The sequence below is a fragment of the Myodes glareolus genome, chromosome 15, assembly GCF_982192425.1.
Source record: "Myodes glareolus chromosome 15, mMyoGla1.1, whole genome shotgun sequence".
Classification (NCBI taxonomy): domain Eukaryota; kingdom Metazoa; phylum Chordata; class Mammalia; order Rodentia; family Cricetidae; genus Myodes; species Myodes glareolus.
In genome coordinates this window covers 54,675,594-54,695,238 of record NC_142040.1, presented here as the reverse complement: position 1 = coordinate 54,695,238, position 19,645 = coordinate 54,675,594, and the positions used below count along the sequence as shown (strand labels likewise).

Sequence of the window (19,645 nt, the reverse complement as noted above, 5' to 3'; positions counted from 1 at the left end):
GCCCAGTGGTGGAGGCACATGCTTGCATGCCTTTGATCCCAGCATTCAGAAGGCAGAGAAAGGCAAGTTTGAGGTTAGCCTGGTCTACAGAGCGAGTTCTAGGACAGGCTCCAAAGCTACAGAGAAACCCTGTCTCAAAAAAACAAAAACAGAAGCAAAACGAACCAACAACAACAAAAGAATTAAATTGTTCACCTAATCAGGCTTTGAACTTGGCACTGGGAATATACTATCAGTAAAGCAAATTTATTATCACAGTATAGAGGAATTGTAGGTAAAAGATGTTAGGGACTGGGAGCTTAGCACAGTGGGAAGATAAAGGTTTAGGATACACAAGGTATTGATTTAAATCCCCTCCCAAAGCCATTCTAAAATAAATGGAATTTAGTATAGAACAAATCTATGGTACTTTCTTTACAGAATCAACAGAGGTGGCTGGCAGCTAAGGTCACAAAATAAACCATCCCCAAACCAAACCATGACTTCTCAACAACGCTGGGACAGAGTTTTTCCCTGAAAATTGAGCCTGGCCGGTGCCAGGAAAAGAAGGATTCTACTTTCTTTGTTGTTGTTGGTGGTGGTTTCTCTGAGGCAGGGTTTCTCTGTGTAGCTCTGACTGCCCTGGAACTCACTCTGTAGCCCAGGCTGGCCCCTAACTCATAGAGATCCACCTGCCTCTGCCTCCCGGGTGCTGGGATTAAAGGCGTGGGTCACCACTACCCACTTTCTAACAGGGGTATAAGTGTGGATTTGGAGCTAGAACTCCAGATGGTAATATTCCATCTTTTGTGTGGACTGAGTAGAAAAGAAGTTATCCTGCCTCTCCATGGAGTTGATCACTAGAGAGCAGAGGTGTGGAACAGGGAGAGAAGGTGGGGCTGTCTGCACTTAGCCATCCTGCATGGGCCTGCATTCCAGCCCTCCCCCATCAATTCTTTCCTTCCTTCCTTCCTTCCTTCCTTCCTTCCTTCCTTCCTTCCTTCCTTCCTTCTTTCTTTTCCTTTTTTGAGACAGCATCATGCTGTATAGCTCTGACTGGGTCAGAATTCTCTGTAAGCCAGGTAATCCTCATGCCCCTCCCTTCTTCTTGAGTACTGGCTCTGAAATTATGCGCCACTAAACCCAGCTAAATTCCATTTAAAACATAAGTAGAAACTACTGAGATGGATTCAAAGCACGTGCTGCCTGTGCCCAATGACCTGAGTTCAATCCCCAAAACCCACCAGAGGTAAGAACTGACTCCCTAAAATTGTCCTTGACTCACACACATGCATATATGTTTGCATGAACAGAGGCGCACAGGCATGCATGCAGTGTGTGCACACATGTTCCAGTACTGTGATGGCTGGTTTTGCATGTCAACTGAGGAAGGAGCTTCAGCTGAGGAAATGCCTCCTTGAGATCCAGCTGTAAGGCATTTTCTCAATTAGTGATCAATGGGGGAGGGCCCAGCCCATGGTGGGTTCATTCTGCCTTCAGGTTCCTACCTTGTATGAGTTCCTGTCCTAACATCCTTCAATGGTGAAGAGCGATGCTAAAGTGTAAGCCAAATCAACGCTTTCCTCTCCAACTTGCTTTTTGGTCCTAGTGTTTCATCACAGCAATAGAAACCCTAACTAAGACAAATACTAACAAACAAAATTGTAATTTTTAGCTACTTAGGCCAAGTGTAGTGGTCCACATCTATAATCCTAGCTCTTGGGAGGTAGGAGCAGGAAGCTAGCCACTTCAAGACTAACCTGAGCTACCTTGACCCTCCCCCAATCCCCCCCCAAAAAAACCCAACACAACAACAAAAATAAAACAAATAAAAACAACAAAAGCTAGAGATACAGCCCTTGGATGTAGGTTTGCCCTCGGCCCTGGGCACAATCCTCCTTACCAAAACAAGTAAAACGGCTTGGAAAGGGTGTGTGTGTCAGTAAAGAAACTGCTGAGATAACCGAGTTCTCAGGGAGAAGGTTCATTTTGTTTTTTGTTTTGTTTTCCCAAGACAGGATTTCTCCGTGTTGCATCCTTGGCTGTCCTGGAACTCAGTTTGTAGACCAGACTAGCCTTGAACTCAAGAGACCAGCCTGCTTTAATCTTTCATCTCTGAGGAGATAAAAGGCATGTGCTGCAACACCCAGCAGGGAGAAGGTTTTTACTTGTGGATGATAGAAAGAACATCCAAAGGCACCTGGAAGAGTCCAGAGCAGAGGAAAAGAGAAACAGATTGGACGTGGCCAGGGCTAGGGAAGGCCGAGAGTGGAAGAGAATGAACAGTGGAGGCTGTGAGACAGCAAGAGGTAGAGAATAGAGTGCAAGAGAGAGCAAGAGGGTAACAATAAATAGAAGCCTGGGGTGGACAAATCAAGTGAACTATAAGGAGGACAAGTAAGTGGGGAGAGGCCAGGGCCAGGTGCTAGTGTGGGCTTTGAAATGTGTAACAGGTGCTTGTGATACTGAGAGAGCCTAAAGGACTGATAGTCTGAGAGCCTCCATAGGTGAGTGTCAATGACCAGTTGAAGAAAAGGCTCTGAGGGAGATGAAAACCCAGTTCCTCAGGAGTTCTCGGGGGAATACTAGCTTTTTCCCTAACTGCTAGAGCTCCTGTGGTCCAGCTTGGGCTCATTACAGCCTGAGACCCCACTAAAGCGGGTGGGGCAGGGGGGGGAGAGCAAAACTTTAAAGGAGAATAGTCAATGAGTTGATTGATTTTCTCCTCTTTGCAACTCAGACGCTGTTAATATTTGGAGATGACACAAAAGATTGGGTTATATTGGGTCATTTGTCTATCTGTATCGAGTCAATTTGGATCATAGGGTTGCTGTCAGAAGACGACATGACCCCTAGGAGACTACTCTCTTCGTCCTGACGTGTGCCAAGGCAGTGGAAGCAGTTGTCAGGAGAAAAAGTTATTTCAAAAAGTGGAGACATACTCACAGATGGCCTTACCTTTTCATTTTCTTTTTTGGACAGGGTCACCATTTAGACCAGGTGTAGCCTTGACTTTATAGAGAACCACTTGTCTGTGTCCTGAGTGCTGGGATTAAAGGTGTGCTCCAGCTAAAGATATTTACTCTTATTCTCAGGTGTCCATGGACCACACAGCCTTTAATTCCATTCCCATCACAGAGAAATCTTCAGCCCGTCCCTCCTTTTTCTATGAACCCGCATTTTCCTGTGATTTTTTCTGTAGCAAGAGAAGCAAAGGCATTCTCGGCCACTTGAGATGACTCAGAGCAGAAGTTAGACAGTTTTGCAATGCAACTTAAGAATCCCTCATCCCGAAATCTGAATTGGTCCAGGATGTGAAATGTTTTCAACACCGACTGGATGCATAGGTGGAAAAGTCCATGCCACAAGCCTCATTTCATGTAAAAATTGTTGGAAATACTATATGAAGCTACTATCAAACATGTAGGAGGCCTTTGGGGAATCAGTAAAAATCAGTTTTACCTTGGGGCATAAATCCTATCCCAAAATATTATGGCTATGCAAATATTTCAAAATCTAAACTCATCAGAAACCAGATACTGTCATGAAATATTATTCTAACCGGACAAAGATGTGTTACATTTGTTCAAGCTGTGGATTACCTTAACTGTGTAAAGGTGTGTTACTTTTGTTTATGCTGCATTTGTATAATGATGGAAGGATGTGTTAAATTATGTAAAGATGTGTTTCACCTTGCCTGCCTAAGGCACCTGATTGACCAATAGCTAGGCAGAGAAAGAACAGGCAGGACTGCCAGGCAGAGAGAATAAACAGGAGGAGACATCTAGGCTCAAGAAGGGAGGAGGAGAAACTAGAGAAGGAGGAAGAAAATAAGAGAGATGCCCCGGGGGCAAGAAGCAATGAAAGTAAGATTTATAAAAGAAAGGTAAAAACCACTGAGACAAAAACTAGATAAAGAGAAATAGGTTAGTTTAAGATAAGAGTTAGCCAGGGCCATGCCTACGCTAGGCCAAGCATTCAAAACTAATTAGTCTTTGGGAGGTGATGTGTAGCCCAAAAGAGAAAGCCTGTTATAAGACGTACCTTGACCTCAAGCATTTCTTGTGGGCTACTCAGCCTGTACTATGTGTCTATACTAAGTGCGGCTCTTCACCACTCCAGTGAAACACTACAGTGTATAAAATGTTGATCCTGAGAAGACAGAGACCAGGAATCGTCATCTGCAAACACAAGTACTGTCCCCCTTCACGGCTGGTATTTACCAGCTTCAAAGGCTTGCTGCTTAGATCAGTTATCCCACCAGGGAACGGACTTCATGGACTCAGAGGCCTTTGCCAACAGCCCAATCCATTTTTATCTGTTATATATAGGCCTCCAATTAGATTCCCATCTCAGGCAAATAGCCATGATAATTTAAATTAATTTTGAGTAGCTTGAAGCTGACAGCCCTGGCATTAGAATAAATGCTTTTGTTACGGAGGTAGGAGGTAATTTATTTACATGTTGCTGGGAGCTGCCTCCTCTCCTGAATTGCCTTTCAACCAAGTCATGCAGTCTCAAAAGAGTGACAAACATAGGAAGGGATGAAAAGTGGTCCAGAATCTTCCTGAGCCTTACCCCTGGGGTCTTTCCATGCAGCCTCCTGGTTGGATGGATGTTTGTTGGCATATTGATGGGAGAAGTGGCATTTCACTTCCCTACTGATCAGGGAAGCTTCCTCGAGAAGGGGCAGTGTTCCAGGAGGGGTGTGTGTGTGTGCACATGCACACGTGCGCACGCGCACTCTCAATGTGTGTGGGAAGTTACACTGGGGAGGAGTAGGGAGAAGGGAGGTATTTGGTTCCTAAAACATCCCTGCGTCTGACAAACATTCGTGGGCCTTTCTCGCAAGGCTAGCTGTTGCAACTCCAAGTTTTTGTTTTTTTCTCCTCTTCTCCCAGGTGTGAATGAGCCCAGGCACGAGGCTGCCACTGCTGAAGAAACAGCTGATTTCCATATCATCTGCATGAACCCTGCTGCGAAATGAACCAAGCAAGGACTTGTCGGATGCTTCCTCCCCTCCCTTGCTGAGCACTCCAGAGCCATTGTTCCAGTGTGGTTTGTGTCCTGTCTTCCTCTTGCCAAGGCAAACATCCCGGTCTCCGAGGAGGCATCCCCGAGCTCCTCAGCTGGCCCGGATATGAACATGGGCAACGCTGACGATGGCGAGCGTGCCCAAGAGACATGGGTCCCACTGGGGTCCCGTTTCCAGAAGCAGGACCTCTCATGATGCTGGTGTCTGGGAGTGAGCACCATGCCCATCACCCAGGACAATGCCCTGCTGCACCTGCCCCTCCTGTACGAGTGGCTGCAGAACAGCCTGCGGGAGGGTGCGGACAGCCCCGAGCAGCGGCTCTGCCAGGCGGCCATCCAGAAGCTGCAGGAGTACATCCAGCTGAACTTGGCTGTGGATGAGAGTGTAGTCCCACCCGATCACAGTCCTCCAGAGACGGAGATCTGCACAGTGTACCTCACCAAGCAGCTGGGGGACACTGAAACTGTGGGGCTCAGTTTCGGGAACATCCCTGTTTTCGGCGACTATGGTGATAAGCGTCGAGGGGGCAAGAAGAGGAAAACCCACCAGGGTCCAGTGCTGGACGTGGGCTGCATCTGGGTGACGGAGCTGAGGAAGAACAGCCCAGCGGGGAAGAGTGGCAAAGTCCGACTCCGCGATGAGATCCTCTCCCTGAACGGACAGCTGATGGTCGGAGTTGACGTCAGTGGGGCCAGGTAAGCCGGAGGATCGCCAACCAGCGTATGGCCCACTTACGTCTTAGTTCTTTTTTTAATTGGGGCTGAATTTATAGACTTATGGGTCCCCTGGCAAGAGGCCAGTGGTTTTTATCCCCTAAAGGAAAAGCAGTGAGTCCTAGGCTCCTGTCGCCTCCTAAAATCCCAGCAGTTACAACAGATAACAGGAAAACTTGATTTTTCAAATCTCGCGTCCTAGAAATATCATTTATTGAGCAGCATGTACTGTAGTGGACGTTTGTCAGTCAGTAGGTCATTGAATACCTGGTTGGTTTGTTTTATTACTTTCTTTTTCTTTTTTTTTCTTTCTTTTTTTCTTTTCTTTTTTTGGGGGGTGGGAGTCCATTCATAAAAGCACTAGTCTCAAAACATTTCTCTTTCCCCAAAATTTAGGTGATGTTATTGAGCCCAGCATCTCACTAGCAACAGAATCCCAAGGCTGTGGTCCAGGAAATAGTTTCATCTGAGCATCACTTCACCTGCCACAGGCACAGGACTCCCATAGACTCAAAGCACAGACGCCCATCCTGGTGTCCTTGTATGTTCTACCTGTCCTACAGTATAGGAAGTTCTGACGGGACAGTTGTGTTGTTTCCCTGGTGACTCAGCTTCCCAGAGCCATGGTCAGGCTCAGAGATAGGCTAGACGGACTCTTAGTACTCTGAATAGCTGTCATGGTTTACAGTTTACCCCAGTAAAAAGATGAAGCCTGAAATCTGCCATGGTGAAAGCTACAGGGTGGAGTCTAGGGGCAACTCCATGCCCGTGTTCAGTTGCCACCTAGTATCAGAGTCCATGGTACTCAGGTCCCTACACAGTACTGCCACCAGGAAAGCTCACACAAGACTCCATGTCCAGGGTTTTTATTGGGGCTGGTCACGTGGTACTGACCTTAGTCACCTCGTCTCTAGTTCCTCCAGTGGTAAATTAATACCATGTGGGCCAGAGTTCCCACATACACCACATGGCTAGTATAAGCTCTGTGGCATTGCCACAATACACGGAGGTATTCTCCTTACACAGAATATTCCAAGGGCTTACATGTTGCATCCCAGGGCTGGTCAGAAACCGGTTTTCGCTTGGCATGTATGTGGGTTGAATGCCTCAGACCTGAGTTCATACTCTCCTGTGCACCTGGACTCCCAGGCACCCATTCATGACTTCCTAACAACCCAGACATTAACAGTGGAAGACAAGGAGATGGGCTTGATATTGTCAAGGCTAACTTCCTGGCCTTTTTGTTGTTGTTGTTGTTTTGAAGATTTAAAAGATGCACCACTTATTGAGTTAGTGCCTACCAGAGTGGGCAGCTGGCAGCCAGTACCTCACTCAGTATTTAATCGCATGTCTATATGAGAAGCTTAACCTGTACCACATTCAACTTGCCCAAGATTACCCCAATAGGAGACAGAACTTGGATTTGAACCCAGCTAAGTCTAGCTCCACAATCTGTGCTCCTAACCACGGTGTTACATCTGTAGTCTTGTAGCTGGGTGCATAATTTCATGGATGGTTTATGGCTGCACAAAATACCTTCTTAGTATAACCACAAACACCAGGGGAAAAGTAAACAAACCAACAAGGCCTCCTCCTACCCAAACTAACAAGGAAACAAGCCTTTTGCCTTTTTCCTCATCTTCTAAAACTTGGTTTTACATTATTATAATGAAATGATTAAGGGAGGTTACTTATGAATAAATGAATTTACTTAGTTTCATAGTCCTAGAAGTTTTAAATCAGGAAATCCTGTAGGTTTAGGCACCAGTGAAAGTCTAATGGGGGCAGTGTTGCCATAGGAACATGGCCATCAACAGACACGAATCCAGAAAGAACAGAGGTCCCATTTTACCTTCCTAAGTCATGCTCCCACTGACCTAAGGACTTCTCATTTGGCCTCACCCCTTAGTCCATAGCACCTGCCAATATTGCCACACTGAAGACCAAGCCTCCACATATTAAGCCTTGGGTGACAGATCACACCCAAGCCATAACAGAAATCCTTTGGCCAACTTAGGTGCCACTGCAGCTTGGGAACCAGAAGCAAGACTCAGGCTCCTGGTACAGTTGCTTCTCAGGATCCGAGAAGGGTTGTTTCCAGGATTCCCAGTGAATACCAAAGTCCAGGAATGCTCAAGTCCTTCAAACAAATGATGTAATATTTGCCTCTAATGTATGCACATCCTTCTGAATGCTTTGATCTCCAGACTATTTACAATAACTAATACAATGCAAATAGCTGTTAGCTGTTATACGGTGTTTGTGAAATAGTAATAGCTCCGTACAAATATGAAGTGTTTTCAGTCCACAGTTCCTTTCCTCTTCAGATGCAGGGCCCGTGTATATGGAAAGCTATGGCTGAGATTTTAAGAGGTTTTGAGTGTTTGCAAGATTTTTTTTTCCCGTTCATTATAACTGACACTTTCTACTTTGCTGTATGGGGATTTGTCCTGAGAGGTGTTGAGTAGGAGCTAGTGTTCTACTGAGACCCCCTCCCCATGGACCTCTTCAGGTTTTGGCAGCCTCTTCACCCCTAGGACTGTAAGCAAAGTGTTTTGGGGGCCAGCATACCAACTTCATATCTGTCTGCTAATAATATGAATCTTATCTAGTATAAGAAACTCTCTGGGCTATCTGGTCTACCTGTCTTGAGTTTATTTCTGAATTCCAAATTGTTTTATGTGATGGTATAGGCTGAACTGCACCCTCCCCCAATTCTTATGTTGAAGTCCTAGTCTCCAGTACCTCAGAATACAGACTCATTCAGAAGACAACTGCACATGTAGTTAGGATAAGGTCATACTGAGGTGGGGGTGGTTAATGCATTGTGATTGTTGTCCTTATCAAAAGCTAATCTGGACATAGACATTCAGGGCTGAAGCCATGTCAAGATGAGTTATGCTGTAGCATGCCAAAGAACTGGCAGGAGCTAAAAGAAAGAACTGAAGCAACTTTGTCCCCAGCACCAGGGGAAACCGGCTCTGCTAACCCCTTGATCTTGTGCCTCTAGTCTCTAGAGCGGTGGTAAGATTTTAAGTTTGTTTCTTAAGCCAGTCAGCTTATGGTACTTAGTTACAGCAGTGTTGGGGAGCTAACATGGGTGGTACTTTGGCTCTCTTCATATCATCTAAAACTCTCTGATAACTTTATGTGTTTTGGAGGAGGACACTTTAAGAGTTTTATGTGTTGAGTGTGGGAGGAACAGGTGCAAAGTGTAAAAGATGAGGTCATGGTTGCTTATTTCAAAATTACACCCATAGCCATGGGTGGCTTTGACAGCCTTCTTGTATGGAACCAAACACCTCCAGGATCGAACCCAGGCCTGAAGGAGCCTCCTCTATGGTTGGTACTATCGTGGTCCACAGTTTGTTTCTAGGTGCCCCAAGAAATTTTTGAGGGGTGATAGCTTCTTCCAGCTGTGAACTTCAGAGAATATTCTGGAAGAGTAGGGAGTATCAGTCACACATGATATCACCCCTCCCTAAGGTAACTGGTAACCCATGGGAGAGCCTCTGTTTATAAGATTCATGGTCACCAATCTGGGAAAGATGGGATTTTCTGAACTGTTCCGTTTACTTCTGTGTGGTGCATGAAGAAATGGGAAAGGTTTTTAGATTAGCTCCTACAAGGCAGATTTTCTAGCCCTCTATAAGTAAACCAGATTTGTTCCCTTGGGGCAGATCATTCCAAATTGGTAACAAAACATGGAATTAATTAAGATGGAACCCACACACCCTAACAAAAACAAATAGACTTTTCTTAAAAGTAAAAGGGTCCACGTTTCACTTTTAAGATGTATTTTCTCCCAGAAGGTTAACTTCAGAGATTTTTATAGGTTAATAAATGTGAACAGAGCCCCGGCGCAGAGGACACAGGCCTTCTAGGGAGTCGCTCTGGCTTCCAGAAACCTTGTGACTGTAAGTCAGTTCCCTTGGCACAGGAGGCCGACTCTGTTTTCCTAATAAGAGCTGCGTGGTGGGTGAGAGCATGTGATTTATGGCCCCGCGACTGTGAAACTGGCACAGGAAGGGCTGACGCTCAGTTCAGAGCACCTTTAAGCACCCCACCTGTTCCCTCAGGGAACCTGAACCCACAGCACACGCCACAACAGAGTGAAGGCTTTTGAGTTTGAGAAAGTCTTCAACTCTGCCACAGCTCCTCAGTCACAAGAGACAAGGATAGTGACATCACAGTGAGCCCATTTATCCACAGACAGTCCTTACCCCTGTACTGACGGGCTATATCCTATACATGCATATTCATGGCAAAGGCTAGCATGTAGGAAGAGTTAGTCACCACAAGTACTATTAAAATAGGACAATCATAACAAACTACTTCATTGAGTTATTTAAATGTGCCTTCATTCTCAAAATATCTTACTGTGTTATACCTTTTGAGCTTCTTGACCACAAATATCTGAAACCATGAATAAGGCTCCTGTATTATGTAGCTGCAAAGGACTGGGTGCTGGCCACTTAAAGGAACAATGACCCGTGCAGGCGGAGGGTCTTCCAGTCCCCCAGCCAGATAGCACCTGTGTGTTCCTGGAGTGTGGGCAGTCTGTGGTCCCGTTGGGTAAATATGGCCCTGACAGACATACGGTGACGGACCACGTGGCCCAGAAGCATGCCTTGCAATCAAGACTAGCAGAGAGTCAGCCCTAGTTAGAAGCAGCCTTCAGTCCCCTCTGCCTCAAAAATCACGTGGGAAAATAAATTTAGGGTTGGTACAAGCTTAGACTCTGGTTACCCATGGCAACCTTGAGTTCTGTCTGGATTAAAGCAGATTTAGGCAGAGTGTCAAGAGGCTACGAGAAGGTGTTACTTGGAGAAAACGCGTGCAGGAGGTAATGTAGTAGGAGACAAAGGGGGGAATCTCCAATTATAGCTTTATAATATGGTCCCTAGAGCCACTCGGCGCAGGGTCTTGTCTCCCTGCATATATACCCAGCGGCACCTAGCGCTCCATGCAAGACTATATATAGATAGTAAGAGGTGGTCACCTTGATGACCTAGACATATTAAGGAAAGGTTAAATTATACTCGGCACGCTCTCTAAGAAGCCAGAGAAGCGTGTGACACACTTTAGAAAGATTTCCATTGCCGAAGGTTAAAAGGAAAACAAGTTTCAGCATTTAAAATTCAATTATCTGGAAAATTCGCCATGTGGAATAGCCCATTCCCCCAAGCATGCAGGGTGAAGAAAATGGTCCGTGACCCGTGTCGGTGCTGTACTTCGTTCTTCTCGGCCTGCTTTCTTCTCATGCAAGTTTGTTTCATGACTTGGTTTCTGGAAGCTCTCTCAAGCTTATTCATGTCCTGCTTTCTCCGAGAAGTGCTATCCTGAAATCGCGTATCTTCGCAGGCATTAGATTTGTGTCCTTTGATTCGGGTTCTAGAACCTTTTCTTTCAGTTGTGTAAATAACAACAAATGGCGTTAGGATAGTTCTCTGTGGTTTATGACCAAAACAAATAGAAAGTTAAGTTTTCCTCATGTTTCATAAATGAGTGGGGATGACCTCTAGAACCTTTCATCTCATTAGACCATAGCTTATAGTAACTTCATGACAAGAATCATTGAGACCACTGAGGTGGGGAACCACCCAGCTTGCTTTCTGTCTCTCAGTTCCCAGCTGCCACCCTGTCAAGGCCATGGAGAATCTGAGAGCCTTTGTCTGCCATCTTGTGGTTGAACTCAAGCACTGAGCGAGAGAGAGTGCTGGGGTTGTCTGTCCCCTGAGCCCAGTGTGTTTCACAGCTGTGCTGCTCAGGCGGCAAGTATGGCAGTCAGAGCTCTCCGTAGAACCGCACCGCCTGAACAGGGCACTGTTCTTCTAACTCACTCCTGGCCCCCGGGTTCTCACAGAAAATGAGACACCGAGTCATGTGACCCACCCTGCTGGGCTCCTCAAGACTGATGAGGAGGGAGTCTCTCTCTCTCTCTCTCTCTCTCTCTCTAACTCCAGCCGCTGAGAGCCAGTGAGTCTTTTAAGGGAAGTCAGTAACTACAGTTTCTAGCACTACACTGGCTAATGGGGTGAGTGTGTCCTTAGAGAAAGCTGGCAGAATTGGTACACCCTCATCCACAGCCATTTATTGAGTGATGTTTTAGGGTCCCCTTTCTTTGTTTTTCTTTTTTCTTTTTCTTTTTTTTTCTTTTTTGGAGACCACCAACTCACTGTGTAGCAGAGGCTGACCTTTAGCCTCAGACACTCTTGCCTCTCCCTCCTGAGTGCTGAGACCACAGGCGTGTACCGCCTCTCCAGCAGGGGACAGGACCCAGGGTTTCACGCCTGCTGCATCCCCAGAGCTGGATCCACTTGCTTTTATGAAGGAAGAGGTGGCATTAAAGGAGAGACTCTCCACGATACAGCACCCGATCCAGACGTGCTTTCTCTCACCCCAGCCACCCGCTCCCCTGGGACCTGAGCTGGAACTGAATGCCAGCGGTCCAGCCACCAACTGCTGCCCCTGGGAAGCGTAAGGAGAGAAGCATCTTTCATGACTGCAGAGTTACTAGTTTGACTTTCTCTGTGGGCATTCCAGAACCTTTAGCAGGAAACTTATCTTCTGCTTCATCTTTGATATTTGGGTATTGAACAGGTTTGAATGTTCATATTTTTCCACCGTTTGGTGCTAAATGTCCCCATGTGGCATTCATTTTCCCTAGAGGGTCTCTGAAATTCAAGCTTTGGTACCAGGATCACTTCCTACCCCTCCTAGAGACTTCTGAGAGGGAGGCAAGACAGCATGCAGCCTTGCTCACAGAATTAGAAAGCCGAGATTCCCATCTTTATCGATGTTCACTTTGGGTAGCTTCATTGGGTGGGGACAATGAAACCTCATGTTTTAGGGACCCAGCTGTGTGCCAGGTGTGGTGGTACACACCTTTAATCTCAGTATTTGGAAGGCAGAGGCAGGTGGATCTCTGAGTTTGAGGCCAGCCTGATCCACAGGGAGTTCCAGGACAGCCAGGGATACACAGAGAAACTTGTTTTGACAAAAACAAAACAAAAACAACAATTTGTGGCTGTAACCCAGCAGCAGCTCACTTGTCTGGTATGCTTAGGACTCTGGATTCAAATCTCCACCATGTAAAAGCAAATTAAATAAAAACATCTTAGTTACATGGATATCCCCATACAATTCAGCTTTGAATATGATCTTCCTCCAAAGATTTTGACTATGTGAATTTGACTTGCATTACTTAGATATTTGATAGACTGTGACTACTGGTGACTTTCTGGCTGGCCCAGCCTAAGTGTTGAAATGTCCAGAGTAAAGCAACATGGGGGCTATTATGGGTCTCCAAGATAAAGAGGGGTGGGTACACAGGCCTGCAGTAATAGCTAATCCTCTAGCTCCCTAAACAGAAAAAAAGATACTTTATTTACACTGTCTCCTAAACTTAAATTTAGTTTTTTTTTCCCCCTTTGAGAAGGAGGAAGACGAAGGCTGAGCTATTTCCATGGCTAAAGTGCCTTTTGACTCGGCCCTTGGACTGGGTATAAGGAACTGGGATTTCTTAGAAAAGCCTTGGCCTTTGCCGTGGCAGGTGTATATTCACACGAGTCCTGAAGGAGACAAGGACGACTGTAAGGGAGGGAACGGCGGATGGATATCCTTACCCGGTCGGCCCGTGTAGATCCGGCTCCGTCAGACTTCAGGGGGAGTTGTGGCAGTCCAGACATGCACTCCTGAGAATTCCTTCCTGTCTGATCCTGAAGAGTAAGCGGAGAGGACACTGACTCCAGCAAAGACAAGATAATCCTGAAGGGGAAAACACAAACACTTAACGTGCGTGGCTCCCCAGCGCTTGTGACCTCCCTGGAAAGAAGTCCCACAAGGCATAGAGTGCAGGGTAGAAGGAACCTTACTGGAAAGCAGAGCTTGCTCCTTTGGGGATGAGAATGGGCAGTGGGAGGAGACTGCTGTCCTGAGCTACATTTCAAGCAGGCTCTATATTATTAATTTATGTTTGAGACAAGGTCCCACTATGCAGCCCTTGCTGGTCTGGAATTCACTATGCAGGCTAGACTAGCCTTCAACTCAGTTCTTCTCCCAGGTGCTAGAGTTGAAAGCATACACCATCATGCCTGGCCTATACTATTATTGTTATTATTGCTTAATTTTATCATACATATGATAGATTGTAGTCCTACTCTTTCCCCTCCCTCAACTATCCCAGACTCTCCCCAGCAGCTTTTCTGAAGAATTTTGTGCTGTCCAGATAACTGAGAGGCCTCTTTGGATTGTCTCTTGCAGAGTGATCGATAGTGTGTCATCGATCTTTATTAGTTTATCTCCTGCTTTACAACAATCACGTAAGGGTCAGGACTCTGGGAGCCATGGTAGATAGCTAGCCATTGGGTCAGAATGTTCCGCCTCCTTCCCGAACCCCAGATAGGACTCCAGCCATTTTCAAGGCCTGCTCGTCTATCCTTTGTTTTAAAGCTGCTGACTCGGGGAGGGGGCTACCCCCACTGTCCCCAAGACTGCTAGATTCTAATCATCTAACACGGCGCCACCTGTGCATCAATTAAATACATGGACAATGTGTGATGTTTAGAAGACAGGTTTTACTATGTGGCCCTGTCTAGCTTTCTGAAACACCCTGCTTGAGACCAAGCTGAACACACAGAAACCCACCTGCCTCAGCTTCCAAGTGCTAGGATTAAAGCCATACATCAGTGACCAACAAAGATTTTGTTTTTATTGATGTAGCTGTATGTATATATGCCATGTGTGTGTGCAGGTGCCAAGGAGGCCAGAAGAAGGGGGTAGCAAGTGGTTATCAGCTGCCTGGCATGGGTGCTTAGAACCAAACTGAAGCCCCCCGGAAGTGCCGTGACGACGCTTAACCACTGAACCATCTCTCAGGGGAGCTTTTAACTTTTAAAAATTCTCACTGAGCGTCCTGTTTGCGCATTTTAGAGCAGTGGTTCTCAACCTGTGGGTCGTGATCCCTTTGGGAGGTCACACATCAGTGTCCTGCATATCAGACTTTATGATTCATAACAGTAGCAAAATGACAGTTATGAAGTAGCAATGAAATAATTTTGTGGTTGGGGGTCACCACAGCGTGAGGAACTGTGTTAAAGACTTTAGGAAGGCTGAGAACCACGATTTGAGAGCAGCACATTTACAGAGTTATTCTATCAAATTCATTCCTAGGATACTCAGTTCCTACGCGGGCCACAGATTTTCATTTATGTCAGCAGCAGCACTGAGACAGCATTTGAAGAGCAGAAGAGCGTGTGTTTCTGCTAGCCTGGTCCTGATCACTTAATGTTTCTCTGACAGGCTAATCTCTGACTACGCGTTCAGCTCTGTTGCACTGGCTCGACAGGCTTCATCTTCTTGATTCCGTCCGACCTGTCTTCTGTACTGTCTGCATTTCCAGCTACCTTTCTCGACTGTTTGCACGGGAAAGCTGGCATGCTCACAGAGAGCTATTGAACAGAACAGAAGGGTGGCGAACGAGAACCCAAACCCTCTTCTGTCTACCTCCATCCCAGAGTTTCCCTCTCACCATCCTTGGACTGTCTTTCCAAGAATTCTTTTTTGTTTGTTTGTTTGTTTGTTTGTTTGTTTTTGAGACAGGGTTTCTCTGTGTAACAGCCCCAGCTGTTCCTCCACTAGCTCTGTAGGCGAGACGGGGTCTCACTATGTGGTCCTGACTGTCTTACAACTCACTATGTAGACCAGGCTGGCCTACTCACAGAGATTTTTTTATGCCTCTGCCTTCAGCTGTTTTTGATGCAGGGTTTCACAGTGTGGTTCAAGCTATCTTTGAACTCGAGGCAGTCCTCCTGCCTCAGCCTCCCAAGTCCTGGGAGTACCACAACATGGTATGTACCACAACACTGACCTTCATCTTGAAGGGTACGGTGGTCAGTGATGACTTAGGCGAGCATGTACTTTTGGTTGCTGACTGGTTTCAGGGCTATCCTTAACATTTCTTTTGAAATGCTTCTGAGTCAGCCTCTTTGATCACATTCCTTAGAATGAACATATTGTGTCCAAGGACACTGTCACGAAGTTTGTCATGAACTGTTTACTCATGTACTCTACCACAAATGTGTGGGTGATAGTGTGCCACAAGCCTTTCTGGGTTGGGCACCCTGGTTTACACGAATGCCTCCTTAATAGACATGACTTGTTTTATGGAGTGTGTGTGTGTCTGTGTGTGTGAATGTGAATGTATTTTTGAGATGACATTTTGCTTTGTAGCCCAGGCTGCCTTTGAATTCACTACCTCCTACCTAAACTAAACAACCAGAGTGCTAGGATTACAGGCAAGCTCCACGGCACCGGCTTTGTGGTTTTAACTGATTATGAGGTTCAGCTCTCCCCACTAGGATGCTTTAACATCATGTTTCATTTGTTTGTTTGTCTAACTGGACGACTGTTGTCTGCCTACATGTGAGGGTCCCGAATATTGGATAGGCATTTAGAAGTCACTGGCTTTAATCCTTGTGTCCTAGCTGGTTAAAATTCTTCCCAATCTTCTAAAAATTAATGTTAGTGTCATCTTGAAGTTTTAAGTGTTTTAATGGGTGGGAGCTGGTGGGTTTTCTTTGGTTGGCTTTTCGTTTTGTTTTTGCAGTGTTAGGGTTGAAGTCAGCGCTGTGCACATTCCAGACAAGGCCCCCCACACTAACATCTGTTTCCTTTGTAATCATCTTTTCCTGCTTTACCCCTCACATCGATATCGTCTTCCTAGAAACCTCACACTCTCCTACCAATTTTAGTGATTATATTTTAAAATTCATCTTCATCATTTAAATTTTAATTTAACTAGCATTTCTCTGACTGTGGGGCGACAAAATTATATCTTAACTCTTTCTAAATGTCAGTGTGATTGTAAAAACCACCACTTACTAGTAATCTCTTCACCTGGGTGACTTTGCAAGGCTTGGTTTATCTTGGCCGCGCGTGTGTGCACAGATTTTATGTATGTCTACATCTGTGCCTGTCCCACAGTGTCTGTGTCGTGTGTATCGCTTACTCACGCTGGTCCCCTCTACCACCCGACGGCTGAAGTTTCTGTTGCTTCTCTTTGAAATGATCACCTTTTTCACTTTCCAAAGGCAGCTCCTGAGTCATGATGTTGAGTTTCCTGAGGCCATCCTGGGGCACGCTGTCTTTTCCACCATGCTCCCCACTTCTAGGTCCAGTTCAAGTCCCCCTAGAGAATTTATCTCCGCCCCCCCCCACAACACATTGTAAACAACTATGCTTTACATATTGCTCCAGGAATCGGGGGAGGCAGAGCAGGCTTGTAAAATGTCCTGAGATTTCACACTCCTGTCTTGCCCGTGCCCTCATACCCCTGAGACTAAATTTGAAGGGTTTTGCTCTCATGATTAAGTCATATTTCATAGCATAGGTGACTTTAAGAAAGAGAAATGGTCAGGTTGGGTCTCACCTAATCACATGAACACATCCGAAGCACTTTACCCGGAGGCAGGAGGGATAGAGAGCATGCTCCCATCTGGCCTGAGGAAGTCAAATATCTAAGTGAATAGCCAGGAATGGGACTTTAATCTTACATGTGTGAGTGACTGAATTCTGCCGACAGTAATGTTGGGGGTCCTGAGCTGTAGATGACATGGTTGTCAGCCCCGGGGCAACATCCCATGCCAGCCTTAGATCATGCTGAGCAGAGCCTGGCTATCCTGTAACTTGATCTTTCCCTTAAGAACCTTGGTAAGGGCTGGAGAGATGGATCAGCAGTTAAGAGTTTGGACTCAGCTCCCAGAGAACCCAAGTTCAGTTCCCTAACACTGAAAGGGAGACCCACAACCATCTGTAACTCTAGTCCCAGGGGATCCAGCGCCCTCTTCTGGCCTCTGAGGGTACAAGCATGTATGCAGACAAAGCATCCATATACATTAATATATTGTATACATCCATATACGGTATATACCAAACACATAAATGACGGGTGTTTTCCCAAAGCTTCTGCATGCATGGCATTTGCTACACAATAAGATAAACGTACTATGAGGGCCACGTGCTGGTCAGTAACGATCCCCCCTCCAGTCTCTCCACAGTGCTCTCTGTGTAGAAATCCCACCTGCCTCATGATTACATCTCCCTGGGAATGAGACCTGTTCTGGTACTGTCTGTGCAGCGGCATCACCATCCATCCCACGGGCTACACAGGGGGAAGAAGGTGGTCAGTCCTGACAGCCCAGCATCAGCATCAGCTTCAGAAGCTTCAGCTTAGAACCTTGCCAAGCTTTGGCTCCCACTCTTAAATGGAGATGAAACTCTGGGGAAAACACTGAGTATGCTGTCATTGCTGCCAGTGGTTCCTTCTGAAGAAAAGACTGGTATGGGAGGGCTGTGGGGGTTCAGTGCTTGGGGGGGGTCTCATGGAGGCTGGTGTGTGAGCGCCTCTAGAAACAGCAGGTCATGGGTAGCAGTAGAAAAACACTCTTGGAAGCACCTGTCCTTCTTGCGTGCACCTCTGGGTTTTCTAATTATTTTTGTCCGGCAGGACTCTGGTTCTTTCTCCCTCCACCCCCAGCCACCGTTCCAACCTCCATCTATTGGCCACAACCCGCCCTCCAGGATAGATAAGCTGAGTCCCTCCTGGAGACTTGATTGGCATCCAGATTAAGTCCCGGGAGTTTGGAGTTGAACCCGTGAGGCCAGGCTGCTCAGTGGCATAAACAGACTGGAAGGTCTCGTTTTAGGCGCCTGAAATCGCGTCCTCAAGGCAGCTGGAGTGAGTCATCCACCAGTCACAGAAGGACAGAGGAAGCCAACTCCTTTTGAGGGACCCACGAGGGGCAAACAGGGCTGAGAGGGTTCCCAGGAAGACACGGGCAGACCCCGGTTCCCACCATGCCCAGCTGGACTCTGTTCCATGACATTTCCGTGATCCTAATAAAAGATGTTTTGCAAACAGATAAGCCCCTGTCAGAGACTGCTGTGGAGTCAGGGCTGGTTCTCACCCACCCAGGGACACCAGGCCCAAGCGCTGATTCCGTATACACACAAAAGAAAATTAAATTGCTTTTTCTTTGGACATTTTCCAGGCTCTGTCAGCACAGTTTAATTCCCACTGGCCTCTGGAGGGCACTATTTAATTAAGTTTAATTTCGTGGTAGTGAGCAAGGCCCCAACTAAATGTGGTAAGAAATTTGGGGTTGTCCCGACGCTGCCTACCGGTCGGTGAGACCCTGTGATACCACGTGCTAGCCAGTTTCTGAGGCTCTATGGCTGCTGTACCTTAAACAATGGCCATCCCTCTGCCGTCTGGCACTCGTAGATTGCTTTCTAGAACAAGATTGCTCTTGTTTCTGCAGGCATGTTTTTTGACAGGTGCCGAAGTAAATGAAAGCTTTTCCTTCCTTTTCGTTTCAATGAATGGAGAGACAGGGAGGTTGCAGCTTGTGAAAGGGACCAGTTCAAATTCAGCTGGCCTCCAATTACTTGGTGGAGGGAGGACATAGTTTGTATGTTTTCTGGGCATGTATTCCTTTTTAATTAGAAGAAAAGCTGAATGACTGGAGTGCAGTATAAACAGAAAGGAGAAATGTTGAGAAACTATTCAGTTCACACGGGATAAATGCCCGGCGAAGGGGAGGCGATTCTTGCCTCATGTCTTAATCCCCCAGGGTGTTGTGTTGGTCTCCAACTGGGCTGATTCCTGAGAAGTGGGAGTCAGAACAAAGGGGGGTTTGCTTTTTCTGTCTGCTCACTGCCACCAAAGCAGGAAGGAAGGAGTGCGGGTTCCCGGCTGTCTTAATTAACAGTTCTTCACTCATCCTGAAATAACCAGCTCTCTCCTTCCCTCCTTCTCTCAAACCTTCCCTTCCTCTCAGACTCTCTCCCCTTTTCTTCCCTTCTTTTATAATATATTTGAATAAAAAATTTGTTTGCCCTTTGTTGCAAGGTTTGC

At 46.4% G+C, this 19,645-nt stretch overlaps 1 protein-coding gene across 6 annotated transcripts in view; it reads left to right on the top strand.

The window, feature by feature from the left end:
* Pdzd2 (PDZ domain containing 2) overlaps window positions 1-19,645 on the top strand; it is a 363,977-nt gene that overhangs the window by 133,918 nt on the left and 210,414 nt on the right. For all 6 annotated transcript variants that reach the window (XM_087896959.1, XM_087896958.1, XM_087896957.1 and 3 more), the window contains exon 2: window positions 4,881-5,709. In XM_087896959.1, the coding sequence (XP_087753085.1) occupies window positions 5,234-5,709 (476 nt within the window). In that variant the 5' untranslated portion in view covers window positions 4,881-5,233. The remainder of the gene's footprint in view (window positions 1-4,880; window positions 5,710-19,645) is intronic.